Below are 24,282 nucleotides of genomic sequence, written 5' to 3' on the forward strand. Positions count from 1 at the left end.
CCGTAGTGATACTGCCTCGGAAACCCAAGGAGGGGTCGCTATGAGTCGGGGCCGACTCGACGGCACATAACAACAACAACAACAACAACATCAATAATTTACATCAATAATAGACATCATTTATTTTCCTTGAGATATGCATTGAGGATCAGAGTCTCAAGGGTGTTCCATCTGTTTATAATAGCATCTTCATTGTAGTCTTGGTGGAATTAGTTCACTGATTCCTTCTTTGGGGTAAAGAAAAAAGCCCTGGCAAATATCCCAAGTTAGTTAAAATCCAAGCAACTCCTTCTTCTCTGGCTTGCACCTTGGAAACCCCACTCCTGTGCTCTCTAGAAAAGGCATCATCTGCCTGTGAATTCTTGCCCTTTGAGAGGAAAGGAATCCACCAGTGCACATAACAAGCACCTTCTAAGCCCACAAAGAAGGAATGTGCAAATGCCATTAAAGCAGCCTAGAAGATACAATAGTGTTTGATGGTCTTATTGTAAATCTCTTTACATTAAAGGCAGGCAGTAGGCAAGCTAGTCATGTGTGATGTTGGGTGACCCCTGAAAGTTCTTATATCTGCTTACTTGGACTCTGAGAAAACACCCATTGCACTTCAAGCAGAGCAACCAGAGGCATACTGAAGGCAGAGTACAAATTATCACTTTTTATTTGTGGTTTTTGTTAGTTATTGGGAACTAAAATTCCCTCAAGTCCCTAGTAAAAAAGTTAATACGTTTTCCAAAGGCACAACAAAGCATCCTTTCAGGTCACTACTGATTTCAAAGTAAAACAAAACAAAACAAAACTGGAATTTCCCGATTAAGTGTGTAAAAGGTCAACATCTGCTGATGCTCAGAGATGGGGAATGTGGTGGAGACAGCCAGATGAGATGTTGAGTGAGCCTTACAGTCAAAGTGTCCATGCAACACACAACTGACACTCGGAACAGAAACACACTCCAACGCCCAAGAACTACTTTTCCATCTATCCATTTCTGAGACTTGTGGTAGGCCAGATCGCCAGAGCAGCCTCAATCACCTCTCTCATCTTGCTTCTATATGGTTCCCTTTTGCTCTGGAATGGATGTGCAAATGCAATTGTCAAGGCCTGAAAGGAGCACACTGTAGGGTATATATATATGTATATATATATACAGGCAAATGCCAAGGGAGATACTAAAGCAGAAAAATTAGACTGTTAAAGCAGAAGGTTTTCATTTGCAAGTTTGTACCACTGATGCTGTTTGAACAAGATCACAAAAAGGCTGCTGTAGCATTAGGTGGTATCTACCTGGATATGAAACACAAATTCTATTTACCAAGTGGCCGGTTTTCATGGCATTTAACACATTTAGTGCTTACCAAATCAGTGTCTAGGCCCATTCACAAGCTTAAGTAAAAAGGGCTGATCTATAAAATGGAGGATCTGATTGTGCATTATAAGAAGCAAGAAGTTGTCTTATCCAAATTATCAGATTACTGCTTTTTGATGGATGTTGGACATTGCAATTCTTTAACTGCTTCTCTTTACACTGTGACCATTTTGCATGACGCAGTCCCTATGACGAAAGTCTATGTTGGGTGAGGCCACAGTGAAAATTCTTCCTTTCTTTTCTAGTGCATTATCTCAACTTCTCTAGTACTTTATTTACAATCAGTTATTCAGCAGTTGTTCAAAGATTTTAGCCATTGGAGATAAAGGGCACAATATACAAAATATATATGTTCCGCTCTGAAAGGCTTTTGGGAATTTTCTTAATGAGCATTTCAGGCTTAGTGCGAGGGTGTCATTCTCTTCCAGTGAGGAGGGAACTATAGTTTGATTCTCCCATGATAGCTGGAAGAATGCTCTTTGCAATGGTGCTGCAGAAAAGCTGGAGGTGATAGTGTTGAAGAATGGTTTCTTTTCTGGTTATTTGGAATCCTGACAAAAAATTTCTCACAACAGGTTCTAGTACTCTATTAAATTCTGCATATTTTTATACCTTTTCTCTATTAAATTGCAACCTACATTGTCAAGAAGACATCGATCGCCATATTTTTGGAGGTAGAAATGAAACTACTGATTATTTTTCCCGTCTTTCATCCAGAAAGAGTAACGATCACAAATCTGCATTTTTCAGGCCTTCACAAAACCTAGAGTTTAATGCATTAAAAATATTCTTTCTCCTTGGTCTCATGGTGTTTTCCTTGGGTTCTAATGAATATGCCCAAGGCATTCGTTGGCATTCATTCTCTGCTATTCTAAATTATGTTAGAAATCCATATTCAGTCCTAAGGAGAGTGTTCAATTTCTTTGTTGGTTGCTAAGTATGGATAATTAGGACTATTTATATTTTTGTTTAATAAGGTTTGGTTTCCTAAATAACTATACCTCTGTCGAGGTGACCTTCATTGATCAAATGTAGCCAGGAAAGCTGTGGGTCTGCCATGACCACAGATGAGTTAGGCACAACTGTTTTATCTGTGCATTCACCACATCTGTGTAGAAAATTGACACAATTTCAATTCATAAAGAGGATACTCTCTTATATCAGAAATGGACACTGAGAAAATAGATCTGAGGAGCTGAACAGGAAAGCAAAGCTAGTCTAGACTTAGTTTGGTTATTTTTTTACTTACTACCAATACTGGAAATACTGGGGATACCTGGAAAAAAAGAAAACAATAAAGAAAAGTGGTTAGCTATTTATTAGCACATGATTAGACATTTAACTTAATGTAAAAATCATGGAAACATAACTCTTGATAATATTCAGACTACTGGAAATTAGCACAGAAGTTTTTTTTTTTTTTTTTTCCCCTCTCTTTTCATTCCACAGCTCAAAGGTTCATCAGAAGTTAACACTTAATTTCAACAGCTGGTCTAATATAGCAAAAATAGGGACATCAACTCTTTTGTACTTATCTATAGATTAGTGAACATTTTCAAAACAGACACTGAGCATGGCTTGTATTCTGGCCAGAAAATACAAAATATACTTCTTATGGCTTTGTGCAAATATACCCACATAAGCAATAGATATTTTTAAAATGCATTATGAAATGCATGCATTAGCTGTTGAAAATCATTTGGTATTCAATTTGATTAATTTCATATAACCATCATTTTTATTCCTCTTTTACTTGTCAAATATGTGAAGTAAATTCTTTAATAGAAATCTACTTGAGCAGAATAATTCCAGAATACATTAGGTAGTTCATACTGATCATGGACTTCATTGATTTCTCAGCTTTCACTTTAATTCACAAGTTGGGATAAGGTGGTGGAACTATCTCAGAATGCAACTGGACTTGGCATAAATGTGGACATGAATTTAATCTCTATCCAGACTAAAACTCCTAGGTAGGCAGTGCAGTGTAGTGTCCAAGAGCAGGACCTGGAGACTTGGGTAGTCTGGGTTTGAAGCTTGGGCATGTTTTATATTCATTGATGATGTGACCTTGGGACAGGTTGATCAGTCTCTCAGTGGCTCAGTTTCCAATGTCTTAGGGTTGTTGTGAGTGAGGACTGTATAAATTGATATATGCGAAGCACTTAGAGCATTGCTTGACGTGTAAAATGTGTGGTATTCATCTTTGCTATGATTACTATTATTATTATAACTGGTTCATCAAGCAATACCATGGTAGATATCGCTAATTGAAAGTCAAGGGACTTATTTCCTCTCCAATGCATTTGGGTAGTGGTGTGGGAGAAAGCACAGGACTGGTCTCAGGTAGACCTGAGTGAGACTCCTGTTCTGCTACTGACTAGCTGGCTGATTTCATGCAAGTTACTTATTCTCTATACTTGTTTCCTCATCTGAAGAGGGATTAATAACATCTACCACATAGGATTACTATGATGATTGATTGAGACAATCTATAAACTTGTCTGACACATGGTATGCTTTCAATAAATGATAGTTGTTAATGAATTGTGCAGACTTTTTCTCCTAATCACTAAAGTGTACTAACAGGTGGCAACTGTTAGAATCATTAAGTTTCTATTTTAGGGTTTATCTTTGAACAACAACTGCCCTCTGCTTATTTTTACCAATCTTTGTGATTTTCTCAGTGACTTCCAGTTTCGTATTCTTTAAAACAGCTACTTTCCTGTTTCTTAGTGGGAAAGCAGGAAGGAGGAATTAAGGTTTACATTTTTTTTTTTTTTTAAAGAAAACTTCAGAAGGTATCACAACTTACTTTCAGTTATTAGATAGTCAATACCTCTTCATTCGCAATGTACAGACTTAATAGTGCTTCCACTTAATTACTGATCACTGATAAACCACAACTGGAAACCTAAGTTTTCCATTTACATATTTTAACTCTATCCTAACAACTGAAAATCAAGCTGAATACCATCTCTGAAAAAGGCTGCTGAATTTCTGACCTCACACATCAGAAGACTATCTTTGCTGCAGTGCGACAATGACTTGATACTGAATTTCTTTCTCTCTTTTTTTTTTTTTTTTCTTTGCAAATCCTCTGTTGAGTGAGGTATGAGAGCAGCATCATAATTTTGGTAGCAATTGCAGAAGTTCCAAATCTCCTCATGATAGAAAATTCTGCTCCATTGCAAGGTACTGCTATCCTTTTGCAATCTGTCAAAGGGAATGGAAGTTAGGATGGCAGTAACAGACTTTTCATGTGTTTTCAAACTTTCATGGAGTTAGGAGGCCATGCATAATGCAAGGCAAAGTTCTCAGGGTGTGTGGCTAGACACAACAGACAGCAAACTCTCAAGACTATTTTGATGTAGTACTTGCTGCAGTTGAATGCTTTAGGAAGATGCAGAAATGTTTCCATTCCATTGGGGATACAAGTGCAGGGAAGAAATGTTCAATCTACCTCTACAAACCTCGCCCAGTAAGGCTATTATGAGAGCTCATTTTCCTCATAAAGATGTTTTCTATTACCTACATTGGGATGCTTAAAATTCAGGCTCTTCCACATTTTTGTGGCTTACTTTTTTTTAGGTGCTTCTAGGAAAGTCACTTTCTATTCCACTGCTATGAAATGGGAATTGCTCAGTGGGGGAAAAAAAAATCACTTCTCATTTGAATAAAGATGTTTGAGGTTGAAAATACTTGATCACTAAGGGATGTCCATCAAAAACTTTCAAGTGTGACTTTTTCCCCCTCAATGTTCTTATAGTGATACTCAAACAATTTGCTTTTGGTTCTCTATAGACAAATAACAATGTGGTAAACTCATCAAATCCATTAAAAAGGATTTGAGTAAATCATGAGAAAGGCTTTAAACACTCAAAGAATTAAGACAGGAAGCCTTAGAAATGAATTGTAATTACTCATTTCAAGAAAGGTGGATTATCCTGGGGCCAGTAAGGACTCAGTGAATGTTATTCCATCTTTCAACAGTAACTGTGCCCATAAGCCACCAGAGTGAGTATCACATTTGCTTAGGAAAATTGCATAGGCACCTGTGGATAGCTTTGTAACATTCCTTGTGAAGTATCAGTGATTACATAAACACTATTTTTATCTTTAGAATGACCTCAAAAATTACTTTTTACCTTCCTTCTCTGTCTTCCTGGTGTGTGTCAGCCATTGCCCCTCTGTGACCACACAGCTCTTTGTATAAACCTCCATGATTGATTTATCAACTTATTTTTTTTTTTTCCAGTAGTTTCTGTGTTTGTTTGAGAGCTCTGAGAGGCAAATAGCTTCCCAGGAAATAACTGATACAGAATAGGAGCCCTGGGGAGTGCAAATAGGTAAAGCACTTGGCTACTAAAAGTTGGAGGTTCAAGACATGCCTTGGAAGAAAGACCTGGCAATCTACTTCTAAAATATTAGCCATTGAAAACTCTGTGGAGCATCACTCTCCTCTGACATACATGAGGTCACCATGATTTGGAATCAGTTTGATGGCAGCTGGTTAGTAAATATTTGAACAGCAAATATTGCTGCTTGTTTCCATGAAGGTTTCTATCATAATGAAACTGCCACTTTTGATCATAGTATGACCTTGTCCCCTACACAGTAGTCCATGAGACATTTCTCAGAGTATAGTACTAATAGATATTTTTGTTCTCTTTGCAATTCTGGTACATTTCCTGCATTCTAATCACAAGAATTAATGTATCATATAGAATCCCCTCTCACTGCTTTGCCTTCCAAGAAGCTTAGTGCTAAACTTGATTCTCGACTGAGGCAACACTGTACAACATTTAATGTTGGGCCAATTTCCCTTGTTACTGTTGTTCTCAGTGATTCATTTTTAATTCCTGTTTGGACTCTTGGGAGCTCTGGTAGTGTAGTGCCTAAGGCACTTGACTGCTAACCAGAAGGCTGGTGGTACAAACCCACCAGCCACTCCTCAGAAGAAAGGTTGGGCAATCTACTTCCATGGTGATACCACCTTGGAAACCCAAGAAGGGGCCGCTGTGAGTTGGGTCTGAATCAATGGCATATAACAACAACAACAACAACAACATTTGGACTCTAAAACTAAAATATGAAATTAGATATGAAAGTGAAGTTTTTAATTGAGAAATCTAGTGAGGGACACCTCTGAAGCAATGTCAAAAATATTTGGGAAAGATAAGTAGGATGATAGTTAGATAATGGAAAGGAAGAAATGAAGGGAGGAAAATACCAGATTGGCTAATTTAAAAAGAGTGACAAAAATTGAGAGCTGAAAAGGACTTAAGAAATCATCTTATTTAGCCTTTTCATTTTACAGACCAGGTAACTGAAGGCACAAAGAGAATAAGTGCTTGTCCAAGTCAGCCCCTTAATTCAACATTGGAGCATGTAATACCTAACCTGTTGCCTACTGAGATATTGCTAAACTTTCACTGAGGAAGTGAAGCACAGGTGTGCATAAGCTTTAACCAGAGATTCTGCAATATGTGGTGTATGATTTTAGTTAGAACACCACTTCTAGAATAGAAATGTCACTTCAGTCAGAGATACACACACATGCTGAGTATGCCAAAAGGCTCGTTTTACCACCACGTGCCTAAAGAATGAGAAGGCGTTTGCCTTATAGGCACTTGCAGTTATCCCCTCTTCAACTTAATTCTCCCTACCTCAATCACATTTATTTCAACATTTGTTTTAAAAGAATTCTGTTACAGTTAGGGGAATGAGAAGCTACTAGAATCATATAAGGTGTTATTCTCCCCCCCCCCCCGCCCCCGCTTTCTTTTTACTAACTTTCCCACTAAGTAAATGGCTAGAGGGCATACAGCCAAGCATAAGAAAGTCAATATGATGGAGATCTCAAAAATAAACATCCTGGATCTTCGGAAACGGATTTATGCACAGTTGAAAACTATAACTCCTTTTGAGAATCAATGGAAGGTTCAGCAGCTTTTCATCAAGAGAGAAACAGAAGGGATAAGGATTCGGCATATTTCAAACTGAGAGAACCCTGTTGTGATAGATAGCTTGAAAAGGGCCCATCAAGTAGGTGACTGGATCTGTTCTTACAGGTGGACTGTGGCCATTGAGAGCTCTGACTCAAAAAAGACCAATTGAAGAAGAGCTGAGCAATGAGTAAGGCAAGTATTGTTGCTGTCAAGTGCAGTAGAGTTGTTTCCAACTCATAGCAATTCTAAAAGACGGAGGGGAACTGCCCCGTAGGGTGTCCTAGGCTGTAATCTTTACAAAAGCAGATCACCAAGTCTTTCCTCCTGCTGTTGGGTTTAAACCACCAACCTTTTGGTTAGCAGCCTAGTGCTTAAGTGTTGTGCCACCTGTGCTCCTTAAGGCAACTATTTCTCAACCTCATTTGTATTCACAAGGAAATACTTCCAATGTCCTTCCAGCCTTGGTCCCTTGTTCACTTGTTGTTGATAGGTGACAGTGAGTTGTCTCTCAGGAACTTGAAAGTGAGGGAAATAAGATTGCCTTCACAAAATTATACTATGAAATCATTCTATAAATGATCCAAGCAGAGATAGTGAAAGTCATTTTATAGTAATAGAAGGGCTCTGGGACCTGAGGGGACGTGATAGACTTGACAGAGGTGACATTACTCTGACTTAGTGTATTAACATATCTGAAGAATGGAAGAAAGAACTAATCAAAAGGTGGAAGCCCAGAAAAAAGAGCATCCCTGAGGCCTATGATGGCAGAGCCATCTCATACTGTCTCAGTAAGAGGGAGTGGTGGCCTGTAAACTCTCAGAGGTGCAGTGTTCTGGGGGCCTTAGAAATGCCAACCCTATTCTAGGAAAGTTGTATCAGGATGTTTCAGCCTCATGTTATTAGCATTCCAGTCATTTAAATTTCCTGATCTCATGCTCACCCAGCAATCTTCTGATTATTATCTGGCTCTGCTAGTAGACTTAATTACAAGGAAGAGAATACACTAGCTGTAAGGACTTGAATATTCTGAACACCGTGACAGTCAGCTCATATTGTAGATGAATATACCAGCTTTTGGACGTAATTTATGTCTGCATATAGCTGCTGTCTCCAGGGGGAGAATTTGCTGATCAGGCTGTGATGAGTGTTATAGTCCACATGCTAGCTCTCTGTAAAAATTATAAGGACAATAGCAACTAACTTCCTTGTGTGCTTACTATACACCAAATCACGTGTGGCCCCAAAGTTTAGGTTGATGGAGTATGGACTGGTGGTTGTACGTCAATAACTTCGTTGTGTACTTACTACATGAAAGGTTTAGGTTGATGGAGTATGGACTGGTGGTTGTACGTCAATAACTTCATTGTGTACTTACTACATGCCTTGCACTATGTAAGTGTCTTACATGCATTAAGTCATTTAATTTTTATGACAGTGTTATGAGGGCCATACTCTTAGCCTTGAGCTTATTTCACAAACAGGAGAAACTCAAGCACAAAGAGGTCAGGAGATTGAGATTTGAACCCAAAAGTCCAGGTCTAGAGTTTAGGCTTGTTACCACCCACTACTTTATATTGTTTCTTAGTTTATTGTAGCCCCCAATTTCTTATCCCCAATCCCAAAATTGAAAAAACATCCCCAATCCCAAAATTGAAAAAACAAAACAAACAAAACTCTCTGAAAATAGGAAGTTGTTTCAAATGTACTTGCAGCACAACTTAATGTGATCTGAACTAATGTGGTGGGAAAAGCTGAACAGAACTGATATGAGGTTACCGTATAGGCTTACCTTACCTCATGTAGTGAGAACAATCATGTATTTGTTACAGAAATATTGAAATGTTTGAGGAAGTAGTACTGCCTAACATTTTGCTTTGGAGGTAGTATTGTAATACATGTGCATTGTGTTATCTTTACTAAAATTTCTATATTCTAAATCACATGAGGCCCAAGAGTTTGGATGAGGGACTGTGACTGTTGGTTGTACATGAATAATTTGGTTTTATGGTTTTATATTCTGGGCCTATAACCTTGGTTCATATAAAAAAAGCCCTAAGAGGATGATTCTCTCGTACTGTGCTGACAGAATCAGGGTTATGTGTCTGAGGAGCTTTGGTAAGAACCTAGTCATGGTTAGGTCATCAAGGTGGTGAATGTCACTTGGTGAAGTCTATGAAAAGCTGCCATCAATGTGCCATCTCAACATAGCTAGATGGGCTGTTGGCACCATTGAAATGTTTCTTATTTGGATGTCCTCAAAGACCTCATCTGGCTTTTCCCTGCAGGAGACTGAAGACTCTTGTTTTAGCACTGCTGAGCTGTGAAGCCAACATGTTCCAGGAGACAAAAGAAGACAGATGGGAGGCCAACATATCTACCTGCTCATTATAGAGTTATTAGGTCTATGTCATCATTCAGCAATACTGAATTCCACAAACACTTACACAGACCAAGGATTAAACGTGGCCTTTGCTCTTAAATTGCTAATATTTTAGCTCCTGTAGTCAGATAGATCAGAGCTGAAATGTTGCTCTACCATGTTTTAACTGTGATACATTGGGGAAACTTACTTAACTTTTTTGTACCTGTGTTTCCTTATATGCAAAATGGATATAATAACAGTACCCACCCCACGGGGATGTGGTAAAGATTTACTGCAATAAAGCCATAAGTATAAAAATATAAAAGTTATGGAAACTTAATATGTAGTAGCTTTTATTATTTTCATATCATAAGTTGGGGCCAACTCGATGGCACATAACAACAACAACAACAACAATTATAATTTTGGTTGGAGGTAGTGTTTTGGTTACCTAATGCTGCTCTGACAGGAATATACCACAAATGGGATGGCTTTAACAAACAGGAGTTTATTCTCTTACAGTTTGGAGGCTTTAAGTCTGAGGTAAAAGTGCCAGGCTCTAAGGGCTGGGTGAAAGCCCCTCAAGCCAGGGCTTCAGCTCTACCTCCTGATCCTGGTCTACTGGAGCTAGAGGCTTTTCTTCACTCAAACAGCTGCTGGCTGCTGAGGCTGACAAGCCCAAGGTTGACAAGTAAAAAGGCACAGTCCCAATGTTACAAAAACAACATGGCAGGCCATTGATTCAAGTCCATTGAAAGTCCCAAGGTCAGCAGAGCATAGCAGGCTGCTGAACAATGACATGGCTACATGCAGGGTTTAAGTGTGCCATAAGTTAGAGACCATTCCCAAAGCTGTTTCTTATACATGGGAAGCAGAACACATCCGTAAAGCAGCTACACAGCTGCCTATGGTAGATCCCACCATGGAGTTGATTGCCAGTCTCATCATGGGGAATAACTGCCCAGCTGCCCAGCCACTCAACCAGGCCCAGTCAAGTTGACACACAACCTTAACTACCACACGTAGCCAACCAATTTGAAGTCTGCCCTTGTGGTATAGTCTGCCCTTGTGGAATATAATGTATTTATGATACATTATCATGACTCTAGGGAGGAAGGAGCAATGGATTTTGCATGGTAGAGTCTAGGAAGACTTCACTGAGGAGACGGCATTGAGGAGCAGCTTTGAAAAATCAGAGCAGAATTCCAATAGAGTGAAGATAAAGATGATTTAGGAGAAATTTAATGAATTCAGCATGTAACATGTTGATTTTGACATTTTTTTTTTTGTTTCATCGACACCTGGAAAAATCAGTCTGGATCATCAGAACAATTTAAGTTAGAATTGCTGATAAAGATTAAACCAATAATACAACAAACTAAAACCACAGAAATAGATGGAGACTGCCAGCAAAAGACTGTAGACTGAGAAGAAGCACAAACATGGAACATGAAAATTTAGAGGAAGAATATGAGTCTGAAAGTAGAGAAATAAGAAGAGATGTTGGAAGAGAATTCAGAGAGAACAGTTTTAGAGAAGACTAACTTGTTCAAACAAGTGTCAAAATGGAGCCCAAATCCCAATACAGGGCAGAAGAAGTCACGGAAAATAAACTTTAAGCTGTGAAGCTCTATCATGCAATGAGTAATCCTTGGATTTACATACACTTAGGTTCAAGTCCTCCCTACCACCCTTACTGGCTGTGTAAATCTTAGGCAAGTGACTGTACCTCTGGAATCATCATATTTCACATTTTTAAAATTAAAATAATAATTATATCTACCTTATAAGATTATAGGAGCTTGCGTGGCACAATGGTTAAAGCATTTGGCTGCTAACCAAAAGGTCAGCAGGTTGAACCTACCAGCTGCTCCACAGGAGAAAGGTGAGGCAATCTGCTTTCGTTAAGATTCACAGCTTTGGAAACCCTAAGAGGAAGTTCTATACTGTCTTGTAGGGTCACTATGAGTCATCATTGACTTGATGGCAATTTTTTTTTTTTAATATAAGATTATTGTGATTTTAGAATGAACTAATGTATGTACAGCACTAAAGAAGCTGTCTGGTATAATCATACACATACACACACCTGGGAAATAGAAATTGTTCAATGCAAATTTAATGCCAGAGAAAATAAAATAATAGAGAAATCATCAAATTACTTCCCATCACTCGGAGGAGTGCTAGATACTGTGTAACAATTCAAGTTGTGTTTCTGAACAAACAATATTGGTGTCAGAGCAATTTAATTCATTTTCTTTGAAGAATTTCTGGGTCATGGAGGTAAAAAGAAAGTAAAAGACTGAATACAATGGAACTACCTGGGCTTTCTGTCTGTCTCCATGACATTTCCATCACTTAGGTTGGAAGAAATTGTTTAGACCATCATGCTCCCAAAATAACGTTTTATAGGAAGTTATTGGGTGTTCCATGAAATAAATGAGTTTGGGAAATACTGGGTAAAATAGGTTACCTTACTGTAGGACTTCTCAAATATTTTTAATAAGGTAATATGAATATTTAAGAGTTGGCAGATTACAGCATTTTCCAAATTTATTTGATCATGGGATTCTTTTAAAAGTTATAGAATACAGCTTTGGAAATAGGTATAGATGATACTATATTTTCTTTTCTAGAGTTATGGTTCCTAAAATATGATTATGACATTTTCAGCAAGTATTTATAGAAATATATCATGTATTATCAAAGAGATCGGAGTTTAAAGAGGTGTTCCTTAATACTTTATTTGTGAGCTAGACAATAGGAATCAAGACAACCTTGATTAAGCATGAAGTTAGATAGAATTTCTATTTATTTGGAAGACAGGAATGAAATTCAAAGGACATTCAAAATAGAACTCTATATCAAAAATAGAAATGGAGATCAATAACAAGAAGGAGAAAGATGTCTTACAGATAAAACTAAGCTTTGTAGAAAAATAAGATTTTTGATACAGACATATATGGTTTTAAAAGGCCCAGAAAACAAAATAGGTCTTCATTAAAAGTGCAATGAATAAAAATATCATCACCAAAGATACTACTTCTGCCTTTGCCAAAATTATTGTAGTGAAAACCATAGGGAAATGGTGTGACTCCATGTTATAATGTTGGGGTTCTTTTTTCTCCTGCCTTTATATGTTCCATACAAAAGTGGCCTTGAAATTGCTCAGGAATGTAGGACCTCCAAAGGTGCTATGAATCTCAGGAAGGTCCCAGTTTAGGGTAGCTCTGAGTAAAGGGTTGGGTGTCCTTAAAGGAGGATCTTGTAATTTCTGGGTTTAATGAAGGTCTCCTAGTTCTCTAGTTAAAACTTGTTGTGGTTGTAGACAGGAACTCTTCTTCTTATTCAGAAATTATTCTGCCTGCTGGAGATTATGCTAAATGGAGAAAATATTTAATACAGAGGACATTTCCAGACGTTGAGGACATAGTGCTAAGGGATCAAAAGTTGCAGCCATTTCTTAGGTGTTATATTAGAGTATGGTATATCCTAGGTGGGTTTATTACATAATTGACTCCAAAAGCACCAAGTAGAATGTTGTGAATACATGAGTGCATATGTGTGGGTGCATGTATGTAACAAAAAGTCAATGTGAAATGAGAATCATTTGAGTCTCATGAAGTCCTGTGCCTGGCTTCAAGTATCACATTAGGTAGGAGATATGAAATCCTCATCACATTAAAATTATAGTTCATGATGCCTAACCTGGAGAAGAAAATATTCTGGGATTAATACAGTTCTTTAACTACTTGAAAAAAAAAAAAAAAAAAGATTGGAAACTAGGAAGACACTCAGTGTTGATGTTAAAAAATAATTTGTCAAACAATTAAAATTGTCGATGGACAAGACTGCATTGTAACAACAACATAAATCCTAAAACTAGAATTATTTTTGAACACTTACTTTATGACAGGTGTTATGCTTAATACTTTACATATATTAGCTTAGTCAATCTTCTCAAAATCCCTATGAGGTAAAAACTATTATTATCCTCAGGATACAAATGGGAAACTGAGTCATGGAGACATGAGCTTCCTTTTCAATGTCACTCAACTAGGGAATGTAGGAACTAGGATTTGACCCTGGAACCTGTGCACCAAACCACTATGTTGATTACTTCCATTCCTGAACATTTTAAAGCACAGTCTGATGTGTCAAAAATCCATCACAAGAAGTTCTTTCCATTAAAACTTTTCTATTATAAGACTAAACCACTGCAGATAATCTCAAATCTTTCACTTAATTTCTGCCATATTAAGGACTAAAACATTGAATTGGATTCTGCTGGCCATTGCGTCTATTTGTCACCTTCATATTTTAAGAGATATGGAAAAGTCAAGAAGTCTAGAGAAGGTCCATAAAAACTAAGGAATGGATGGGCAATGGGGCCTCCAAGGAAAATAAAAAGAAGTTATATTCCTTTGGCCAGTGAGTGACTTGGCAATCTTTAATATGCAAAAAGGCGAATATACATCATTTCTAGAAACAATATTAATTTCTCATTTCAGTGAGAAAGCTTGCCTTCCCAGTGAGGGCATCTTGAAATAAAGACTTTGGGATACAATTGTGGGTAGAAAAAAGCAGGGTCATGTTAGAAAGGAAGCTGATGCCCCCCCCCCCTAGTTTCTCTCTGGAGGCCTTGGCAAGTTGGCTCTCCCTGAAGAAAAGCAAAAATGCCAGTCAATGTTTGTGAACTCCACTCTCTTCCACCCTGCCTCACCAGAGATGTAGCCAACCCTGAATATGAAATCTGAGATATTGTCATTTGGGAAAGCTTTAAATTTGACAACTGCGTTGATACGTATACTTAGGTAGCCAGGCATAGTGTATTATAAAAAATAACCTCCTGAGAGTCCTTCTCAATTCATGAGTCTGTGACCCTCAACAATTGAGGAAAACCCACAGAGTCTCTGTTAATAAAATTACCTTGAAAAATCAACATTTCTGTTCAACAGAGCTTTAACATATTAATTTTAGGAGCTAGACTGTCAGTTTTTTCTCTGATAGAAAGAAACGGAATACCTTTACAAAGAGGTGTTTTTTTTTTTTAACCTTTAGAAGGATTTTTTGTTTTTTTTTCTGCCTCGTAGAAATTTTATCATAATTTCACGCCCCACACTTCAAGGCTTGTTACTCAGTCCATTACTCTTACATTTAACGTGATAAGGTCCTGGTTCCTGTGATATTAGTTTTAGGTTTTGTCTGCTCACAGCTGCTGCTTTAAAGTGCCTGATAACATTACGAGCCTTAGTGTCCTTTCAAATTCTTATCCCCTCTGCTGCTGACTAACCTGCAGCTTCTGTTACTTCTCACTGACCGGATGACCTTTTTCAAAGAGGGCAAACCTTGGGCTTTTGCAGGTGGCTAAAGGAATTGGGCAATTTATTCTGGAAGTAATCCCCTCCCTTCTTGAACATGTCAGAGCATGTTTTCCTGTGGATGCACAGGTATTTTGGTGGGGCAAACACATGAGTGATAATGAGGCATCATAGATGATTCCTGTAAACACAGGCAATGCTGGTACTCTTTTCACATGCACACAAACATCCCTTTTGTTAACATAGTTCCCGCAGGCTCATTATCCAAAGGTGGCCTCTAATGACAAGATCCCAGGTAGACTTGGCTTCAACTGCCCAAGTTCAGCAAAAGCTGATTATTTCACTGTGCAAATGTAGTCCCTAGGTAAAACTGGAGAGGGAACTATTATCTGGACAAGCATCTCTCAGGTTACCTGACATGCGAATGAGATTATAAACATTCAGAGAAATTCTGGAAGTTGTTTATGGCTAACACGAAGTTCAAGTTGGGAGTTTTGAAGGGCTTTGTTATTTAAATAGGAATTTAATTTTGGGGAGGAAAAAAGTACCTCCTGCTTCATCCACTTAGAACAAATTGTTTCTGTGGGTTCAATAATTTCTAACACGTTTAGTATGAATGTTGAAAGAGTGCTAAAAATTATTGTTGTTGTTGTTGTGTGCTGTCGAGTCAGACCCGACTCATAGCGACCCCTCCTTGGGTTTCCGAGGCAGTATCACTACAGGAAGTAGATTGCCCCATCTTCCTTCTGAGGAGTGGCTTGTGGGTTTGAACTGCCAGCCTTCTGGTTAGCAGACAAAATGGGGACTAGCGTTTTAGCAGCATTTTGAAGAATGGTACAATAAGTAAGAGGAATAAAATCACAATTGCAAGCAGAATTGAGAGGAACTCTCAGGCCATTGTACACAAAATATGGTGTGACTGAGCAAAGTTACTCACAGGTATTTGCAGTGCCTTTGGGGATGGGGAGATATGAGCCTGGACTCCAAGGCCGGCCCTGATAATTCTTCTTGCACTTTCCACAGTCTGGACCTGTAGTGTTGTGCTCACATTCACATGTCAATTTGCTGTTGTCATATACACACACAGTGGCATGGAGATTACACTTGCACCTAGGCAGAGAAGAAACAAAGAATTCATGGTAAATTAAGCTGGCCTAAGTGACCACTCAGCTTTACAGGTTTATCTCCTGGGTTTGTGGCTCTCACACCTAGCATGGCTCCAGTGGTAAAGAGGATCTTGGTAAAGTATGGATTCCCAGGCCCCATCCTCAGAATCTGGATTTTCAACAAGTGCCTTGGGGCTTTCTGATGCAGCCCAGCCTCATAGCACAATTTGAACAATCCTAATTCAAGTCACTGTAGTGAGGGCCTGGATCTTCATAAACTAGAAATTGTGCTCAGGTATCAGGGTTTTCCAACAGGTATGCAAAATATTTCCATCTCTGGATGGCACAGATGGTTAAGCGCCTGCCTACTAACTTAAAGATTGGAGTTTCAAGCACCTTGGAAGGAAGGCTTAGTGATCTACTTTGGAAAAATCAATCACTGAAAACCCTATGGAGCACTGTCATACTCTGACCCACATGGGCTCGCTGTGAGTCAGGATCAACTCGACAGCAATTGGTTAGTGACAGGTTTCGCTATGCTTTTATCAAATCTATGACAATTTCATCTGGGTCTAAAGAACAATATCTTTGTTTTTGTTTTTAACTGAAAGTACAATTCTTACTTGTTTAAAAGAAAGATAACTATTAAAACAATTGGTTATTCAGACTTATTGTTATAGATCCAAGAGGTTATAATTAGAGTATTCTCATCCCTGGCTCTGAAATGAAATTTCCTTGCATCATACGTTTTTCCATTAAAGCCCCTAACACACTTGAGGGGGGTGGTGAGGCGGCAATCATCAGACTCCTCCTTTTTGACTAAAAAGGTCTCTTAGAAATGGCCCTAATGACTGACAAAGATGCTTAGAATTCTAGAAAATAAAACCTATGTGTGGCAGGGATTTGAGGTTATTAGCCAAGGCTTTGCATTACTGGCTGTGAATAAGTCTGTGATATATGAGAGGCAACAAAGGAATACGCAATTTCCACAAAAATGCATCCCTATATCCAAAATCTTTGACTATAAAATTGCAAAGGCCAACTTGATATTTGTTGAGGCAGCAGGTTATAAATTGTACCACACCAAGCACAGGCTGCATCCTCTGAAAGGTAAAACCTAAGTTGACAGAATGACCATGACCAGAGGTCAGAATAATGTAAGTGACCAGTGATGTGTCCACACCAAGGAGGGGGAGCCTGGGTACCCAGGCCAGAGGACAAACTACCTAGATTTCTCACAGTCAGAGTCTGACAGTCTTGCTTTAAAACAAAACAAAACAAAACAAAAAAACTGAGCCTGACCTCTTCTAGGAACTAGGACAACATATAGGAAGCTGAGTTTCACAAAAACAAAAACATATTGTAGATTTATTTATTTTTTTCTTCTGTGGCAGATGTCAGAGTCACTAAAGGTAACCAAATACTTTTTCTTGTGTAGGAAAATGAGATTCTTTCACAACTGATACTGGTTTCTGTAAAGTTTATTTTTCTTTTGGGCATTTGTGATCTGTTTGGAACACTGACCCACACTTAGGACAAGGAAGCCAAGGAATGGCTAAGACACTTATTGAGAGCTACAAGGGTTTCTTCTAACTACCAGGGGGAGTTTTTAAAGCATTGGTCACCCACATCAACCTCCGTGGGCTAAGAGCCAGCCTCAGCTTCCCTTGGAGACTATCACCATCTGTAATACTTCTAATCTATAATGTGTCCTCTATGTAGTTATGAATTATATTATTTAAACAACACCTATTCAACTCAGATACATAAGTGACATCTTTTAGAATGATCATTTGTACAATCTTTTAAAACAAGTGCCTGGTAAGAGGAAAAGTAATTCCATTAAGGTAAATAAAATCAAACCCACTGCCATGGAGTTGATTCTAACTCATAGCAGCCCCCACTGGGTTTTGAAGGCTGTAAATCTTTACAGAAGTAGACGGCTTTATCTTTTTCCCTCCAAGTAGCTGGTAGGTTTAAACTGCCGACCTTCTGGTTAGCAGTCAAATGCCTTACCCACTATACCATCAGAGCTCCTTATTAAGTTAGACAGTGTTTAATTTTGAGCCAAGTCTTATAACAGTGTCCTATATGCAGGAATCTTTCTCCTTCCAACATTAGCACCTTTATTTATGTGTATGTTTATATATATGGAGGATGTTTGAGACCTAAGTGATAGAAGTGCCACCTTATACTGATTTAGCACACTGTTTAGTGTTAAAAATTCCAGATTAGGAAATGAACAATGTGACCCCAAAGAATTTGCTGTTTTCATGTGTGAAGACCAAGAATGCAAGCGGCAATTGCAAATTGGATTATCTGTCTTGTAACTGTTAATACTTTCATATTTGTAGTCACTCTGAGTTATAGGCAATTTCCATTCTAAAGACATTATATTGGCTAAGAAAATATTCTTTGAATAACAAAAGGAGATAAAAAGAGAATAGATAAATGTTTACTCCTGTTTTTTGCAGATCTGTTCCAATTAATTGATCATCCTCACTTGTCCACAGCCTTATTAATCATGCTAATAAAATCAATTTATAGCTCTTCCCTGAAATGTGTCCTGACCACTGTAGTTACTACGATCTCTCCTCTTCTGATTTCTCTTCCTGCTTACGATGTGTTTGGTCCAGTTTATCGTTACATAAGGCTATTGATGTTTTTATTCATTCCACAAGTCTCTTACATTTAAGGGAGGAAGTACCCTCCTCATATACCAGTCTTCTCCAGATACTTCCTTAATTTTCTCCTCTCCCTGTTTGAATTTTTGATACTTCCCATCTCCATATTCTCATCTCTTACTTACTCATTCCTTCCAAGTAATCACAACATTTCTTTCCAAGACCACCCATAACTCTCTTGGGGGAAAATCTATATAGCACATTTGGCTGTCTTCGGTGACCTCTCAGTGGTATTTGAATCTGTGGACCATGCTCTTTTCCTTTAAACTCCCCACCCACATACCCTGGATTCTCAGGAATCTCTCTTCTTCTGCCTGTTTCTTTCACGAGGTATATTCCTTGGGTTCCGGCTCAGCACAGTCAGCGGCACCCTCTCCTGGGTATTCTCATTCAAACAGATCCTTCATTTTCCCTCTGTGCTCCTCACCCACTGCCATTAAGTTGATTCTGACTCATAGAGACCCCTATTGGGTTTCCAAGGCTGTAAATCTTTACAGAAGCTGATTGCCTCATCTTCCTCTCATGGAGCAGCTTGTGGGTTTGAGCCACCAACTTTCTAAGGTTAACAACCAAATGCCTTAGCCACTAAGCCATCAGAGCTCCTTGGGCTCTTAACCACCTTAAAATAAATAAATGAATAAATTAAAAAGGACCTTTTCAAGCAACAAGGGAAAAAAAAATGAACATACACAAAATAACCTAAAAAATTTGAAAATATTTTAGGAGATTTAGAGATTCTCTGAAACTGACACATGTACCCCTAGGGAACCACAGATAATTTCCCTTCCTCCAATCCTCCAATTCACCAAGTGAAGAATATCCAACCAATATGTTGAAGGTCTGGATCAGTGTCTCCATCACAGATCTCTCTGCTGGGTTTCTGGTTTATTTATCAAAATGTTTCCTAGAAAAATTCAATTGCATGTAGAACTGCCCCATGGGGTTAAAGTCAACATATCTCAAAACAAACTCTTTGGCTTTTCTCTCCTATTTACTCCTTCTGTCTTTTCTTTCTCAGTAATTTGCTTCACCTTCCACCCAGTGTGCCAAGAACGGCTCTTCCTTCTCCTTTCTTATCACATCTCATCTGTCACTTACTCAGTCTCTCACCAAGTCCTAGGATTCCTCCTCCTCAATATCTCTGAAATCCATACAGTACTAACCTCTGCCACTTCTTAGTTGAGACAATCATCTTCAGCCTGATTTACTACAACAGCTTTTATCAGACTTTTCAGCCTCTGGTTATGCTCTTCTCCAGCCCAATACCAACACAATAGTCAGATAAATGTTTTAAACAAATTATTTGGGCCATCCTTGATTTAAAACCATCCAAAGATGTCTTATTGACATCAAGGTAGAGTCCAATTTGTGTAACATGGCTTACAAGCCCCTTTGCCATCTACTTCTTAGCCCTTCTCCAGCCTCATCTCTACTGCTCCTAACTCTATCTACACTGAGCTCATTAAACTGTCCTTCAGGAAATCATAAAAGCTTTACCTTTTGCCTAGAACACTATACTTTCCTATGTCTACCATTTTTAGCTGGGTAACTTTTACCTTTCCGGTCTCACTTCAATATCTCAATTCCTAGCTCTTTGATGACATTCAAAACACACTCCCTGAGCAACTACCTGAATGCTTCTCTGATGCACCATGACTGGGCAAGGTACCTTTCCTATGTGCTTCTATAGCATCAGGCAAGACCAGTCACATAATAATGCCTATACTATTTCTGCTATAGACATAGACTGTATTTTAATTATCTTCTCTTCTGTCACCTCCACTAGAGTGTAAATTGCTGGATGGCAGGAGTCATGTCTGTTTTATTTATTGTAACATCCTAAGTCTGTATCAGGGGCTTAGGACAAAATGATTGCCCCCCATATTTTTAAAAAGTAAACAAAATAAACAAGTGAATTTCCTAAAAGCAGAAACTTGATGTTCATGTTCTATTATGACTAGTACAGTAATGGACTAGTAATAGGCATTGTTAAGGCATTTCACTAAATCAAAGGAGTCTTGCTGGTACAGTGGTTAAAGTTCTTGGCAGTTTGAACCCACCAGCTACTCCACAGGAGAAAGATGTGACAGTCTGCCTCCATAAAGATTTATGGCCTTGCAGGATACAAGATCAACATACAAAAATCAGCTGAATTCCTCTACACCAGCAAAGAGATTGCTGAAAAAGAAATAAGGAAATCAGTACCATTTACAATGTTCTTGCTGTTAGGTGCCATTGAGTCATCTCTGATTCATAGTGACTCTATGCACAGCAGAACGAAACACTGCCCAGTCCTACGCCATCTCCATGATCCTTGCTATGCTTGAGTCCATCGCTGCTGCCATGGTGTCAATCCTTCCTCTCTTTTGTCAACCCTCCACCTTACCAAGCATGACATCCTTCTCCAGGGAATGGTCCCTTCTGAACAACATGACCAAAGTATGTGAGACGAAGTCTGACCATTCTCACCTCCAAGGAGCATTCCGGCTGCACTTCCTCCAGTTAGTTCTTTTAGCAGTCCATGGTACTCTCAGCATTCTTCACCCAACACCACAGCTCAAAAGCATCAATTCTTTTTGGGTCTTCTTTATTCATTGTCCAGCTCTCACATGCATATGAGGCGATTGAAAATACCATAGGTTGTGTCAGGCATACCTTAGTCTTCAAAGAGACATCTTTGCTCTTCAGCCTTTGAAAGAGGTCCTTTGCAGCTGATTTGCCCAGTGCTATACGTTGTTCAATGTCCTGATTGCTGCTTCCATTGGTGTTGATTTTAGAACAAAACAATGTGAAGTCTTTGACAATTTCAATCTTTTCTCCATTTATCATGATACTGCTTATAGGTCCAGTTGTGAGGATTTTGGTTTTCTTTATATTGTGATATAATCCATACTGCAGACTGTATTTTCCAATCTTCATTAGTAAGTGCTTCAAGTCATCCTCTCTTTCAGCAACCAAAGTTGTGTCATCCGTATATCGCATATCACAGGTTGTTAATGATTCTTCCTCCAATCCTGATGCCACATTCTTCTTCATATAGTCCAGCTTCTTGGATTATTTGCTCAGCATAGAGATTGAATAAGTATGGTAAAAGGATACAACCCTGATGCACTCCCTTCTTGATTTTGAAACATGAAGTGTTCCCTTTTTCTGTTTGAACGACACCCTCCTGGTCTATGTACAGGTTCCTCATGAGTACAAGTAAGTGTTCTGGAATTCCCATTCTTCTTGGTGTTATCCACACTTTGTCATGATCCACACAGTCAAATGCTTTTGCATAGTGAATAAAACACAAGTAAACATCTTTCTGGTATTCTTTGCTTTGAGTCAATCAAGATCCCTCTGGCATCAGCAATGATATTCTTTGTTCCATGTCCTCTTCTGAATCCAGCTTGCACTACTGAAAGTTGTCTATCACTATACTGCTGCAACTGTTTTTGAATTATCTTCAGTAAGATTTTACTTGCATGTGATATTAATGATATTGTTTGATAATTTCCACATTCTGTGGGATCACCTTTCTTTGGAATGGGTACAAATATGGATCTCTTCCAGTGAGTTGGCCAGGTACTTGTCTTCCAAATCTCTTGACATAGCCAATTGAGTGCCTCCAGCACAGTATCCATTTGATGAAACATCTTAGTGATTATTCCGTCAATTCTTGGAGCCTTGTTCTTTGCCAATGCCTTCAGTGCATCTTTGAATTCTTCCTTCAATACCATTGGTTCTTGATCATATGCCATGTCCTAAAATGGATGAACATTGACCAGTTCTGTTTGGTACAGTGACTCTGTGTATTCCTTCCATCTTCTTTTGATGCTTCCTGCATCATTCAATATTTTGCCCATAGAATCTTTCAGTATTGCAACTCAAGGCTTAAATTTTTTCCTCAGTTCTTTCAGCTTGAGAAATACCTAGCATGTTCTTCCCTTTTGGTTTTCTAACTCCAGGTCTTTGCACATTTCATTACAGTAATTGGCTTTGTCTGCTTGAGCTGTTCCTTGAAATCTTCTGTTAAGCTCTTTTGTCTTGTCATTTCTTCCATTTGCTTTAGCTACTCTGGGCTCAAAGGCAAGTTTCAGAGTCTCTTCTGACATCCATTTTGGTCGTTTCTTTCTTTCTCATATTTTTAATGACCTTTTGCTTTCTTCGTGGATGATAATCTTGATGTCATCCCATAATTCTTCTGATTTTTGGTCCCTGGTGTTCAATGCATCAAATCTATTCTTTAGATGGTCTCTAAATTCAGGAGGGATATATTCAAGGTCATAGTTTGGCTCTTATGGGCTTGTTTTTAATTGTCTTCAACTTTAAGTTGAACATGAATATGAGCAGTTGATGGTCTGTTACACAATCAGCTCCTGGCCTTGTTTTGGCTGAAGATATTGAGCTTTTCCATTGCCTCTTGCCACAGATGTAGTCAATCTGATTCCTGTGCACTCCATCTGGTGAAGTCCACATGTATAGCCACCGTTTCTGTTATTGAAAAAAGGAATTTTCAATGAATTAATCATTGGCCTTGCAAAATTCTATCATGTGATCTCCAGCTTTATCTCTGTCACCAAGGCCAAATTTTTCAACATCTGGTGTATGGTGGTTAATTTGGTGTGTGAACTTGCCTAGGCCTTGTTGAGTGGCTGGGCAGCTAGATGTAGTATACCCCATGATGAGACTGGTAATCAACTCCATGGTGAAATCTACAGCTGAGTAGCTGCCTTTGGGTATGTGGTCTGCTTCCCATATATAAGAAACAGCTTTGGGGATGATCTCTAGCTTATGGCACGCTTGAACTCTGCATGTAGCCATGTCATTGTTCAGCAGCCTGCCATGCTCCACTGACCTTGGGACTTTAAGTATGGTTTGGTAATGTCAGGATTGTGTCTTTTTATTTGTCAACCTTGGGCTTGTCAGTCTCAGTAGCCAGAAGATGTCTGAGTGAAGAAAAGCCTCCAGCTTGTGTGGGCTGGGAGCAGGAGGCAAAGCTGAAGCCCAAGGTTGAGGGGCTTTCACCCAGCCCCTAGAGAATGGTACTTGGAACTCAGACGTAAAGCCTCCATATTGTAAGAATAAACTCCTGTTTGTTAAGGCCACCCCATTTGTGGTATATATTCCTGTCAGAGTGTTAGTAGGTAATCAAAACACAGTGATTCTTTTTTGTTTCCAACTTTTGCATTCCAGTCACCAGTGATGTTCAACATACACTGATTGCATGTTCGGTCAATTTCAAACTGCAGACGTTGATAAACATCTTCAGTTTCCTCATCTTTGGCTTTGGTGGTTGGTGTGCAAATTTAAATAATAGTTGTATTAATGGGTCTTCCTTGTAGGCATATGGATATTATCCTATCACTGACAGCATTGTACTTCAGGACAGATCTTGAAACATCCTTTATGATGATGAATGCCATGCCATTCCTCTTTAAACTGTCATTCCCGGTATAGTAGATATGTTTGTCTGATTCAAAATGGTCAAAACCAGTCCATTTCAGCTCACA

At 38.7% G+C, this 24,282-nt stretch overlaps 1 protein-coding gene across 1 annotated transcript in view; it reads right to left on the minus strand.

The window, feature by feature from the left end:
• The window catches only part of NTNG1 (netrin G1), a 494,390-nt gene that overhangs the window by 101,517 nt on the left and 368,591 nt on the right, over positions 1-24,282 (minus strand). Inside the window, exons 3-4 of the mRNA XM_007949962.2 lie at positions 15,935-16,107; positions 2,613-2,639 (exon numbers count right to left, since the gene is read on the minus strand). Coding sequence (XP_007948153.1) covers positions 2,613-2,639; positions 15,935-16,107 — 200 coding nt within the window. The remainder of the gene's footprint in view (positions 1-2,612; positions 2,640-15,934; positions 16,108-24,282) is intronic.

The sequence above is a fragment of the Orycteropus afer genome, unplaced genomic scaffold (assembly GCF_000298275.1).
Source record: "Orycteropus afer afer isolate SDZICR_OR568_19922 unplaced genomic scaffold, OryAfe1.0 scaffold00010, whole genome shotgun sequence".
NCBI lineage: Eukaryota > Metazoa > Chordata > Mammalia > Tubulidentata > Orycteropodidae > Orycteropus > Orycteropus afer.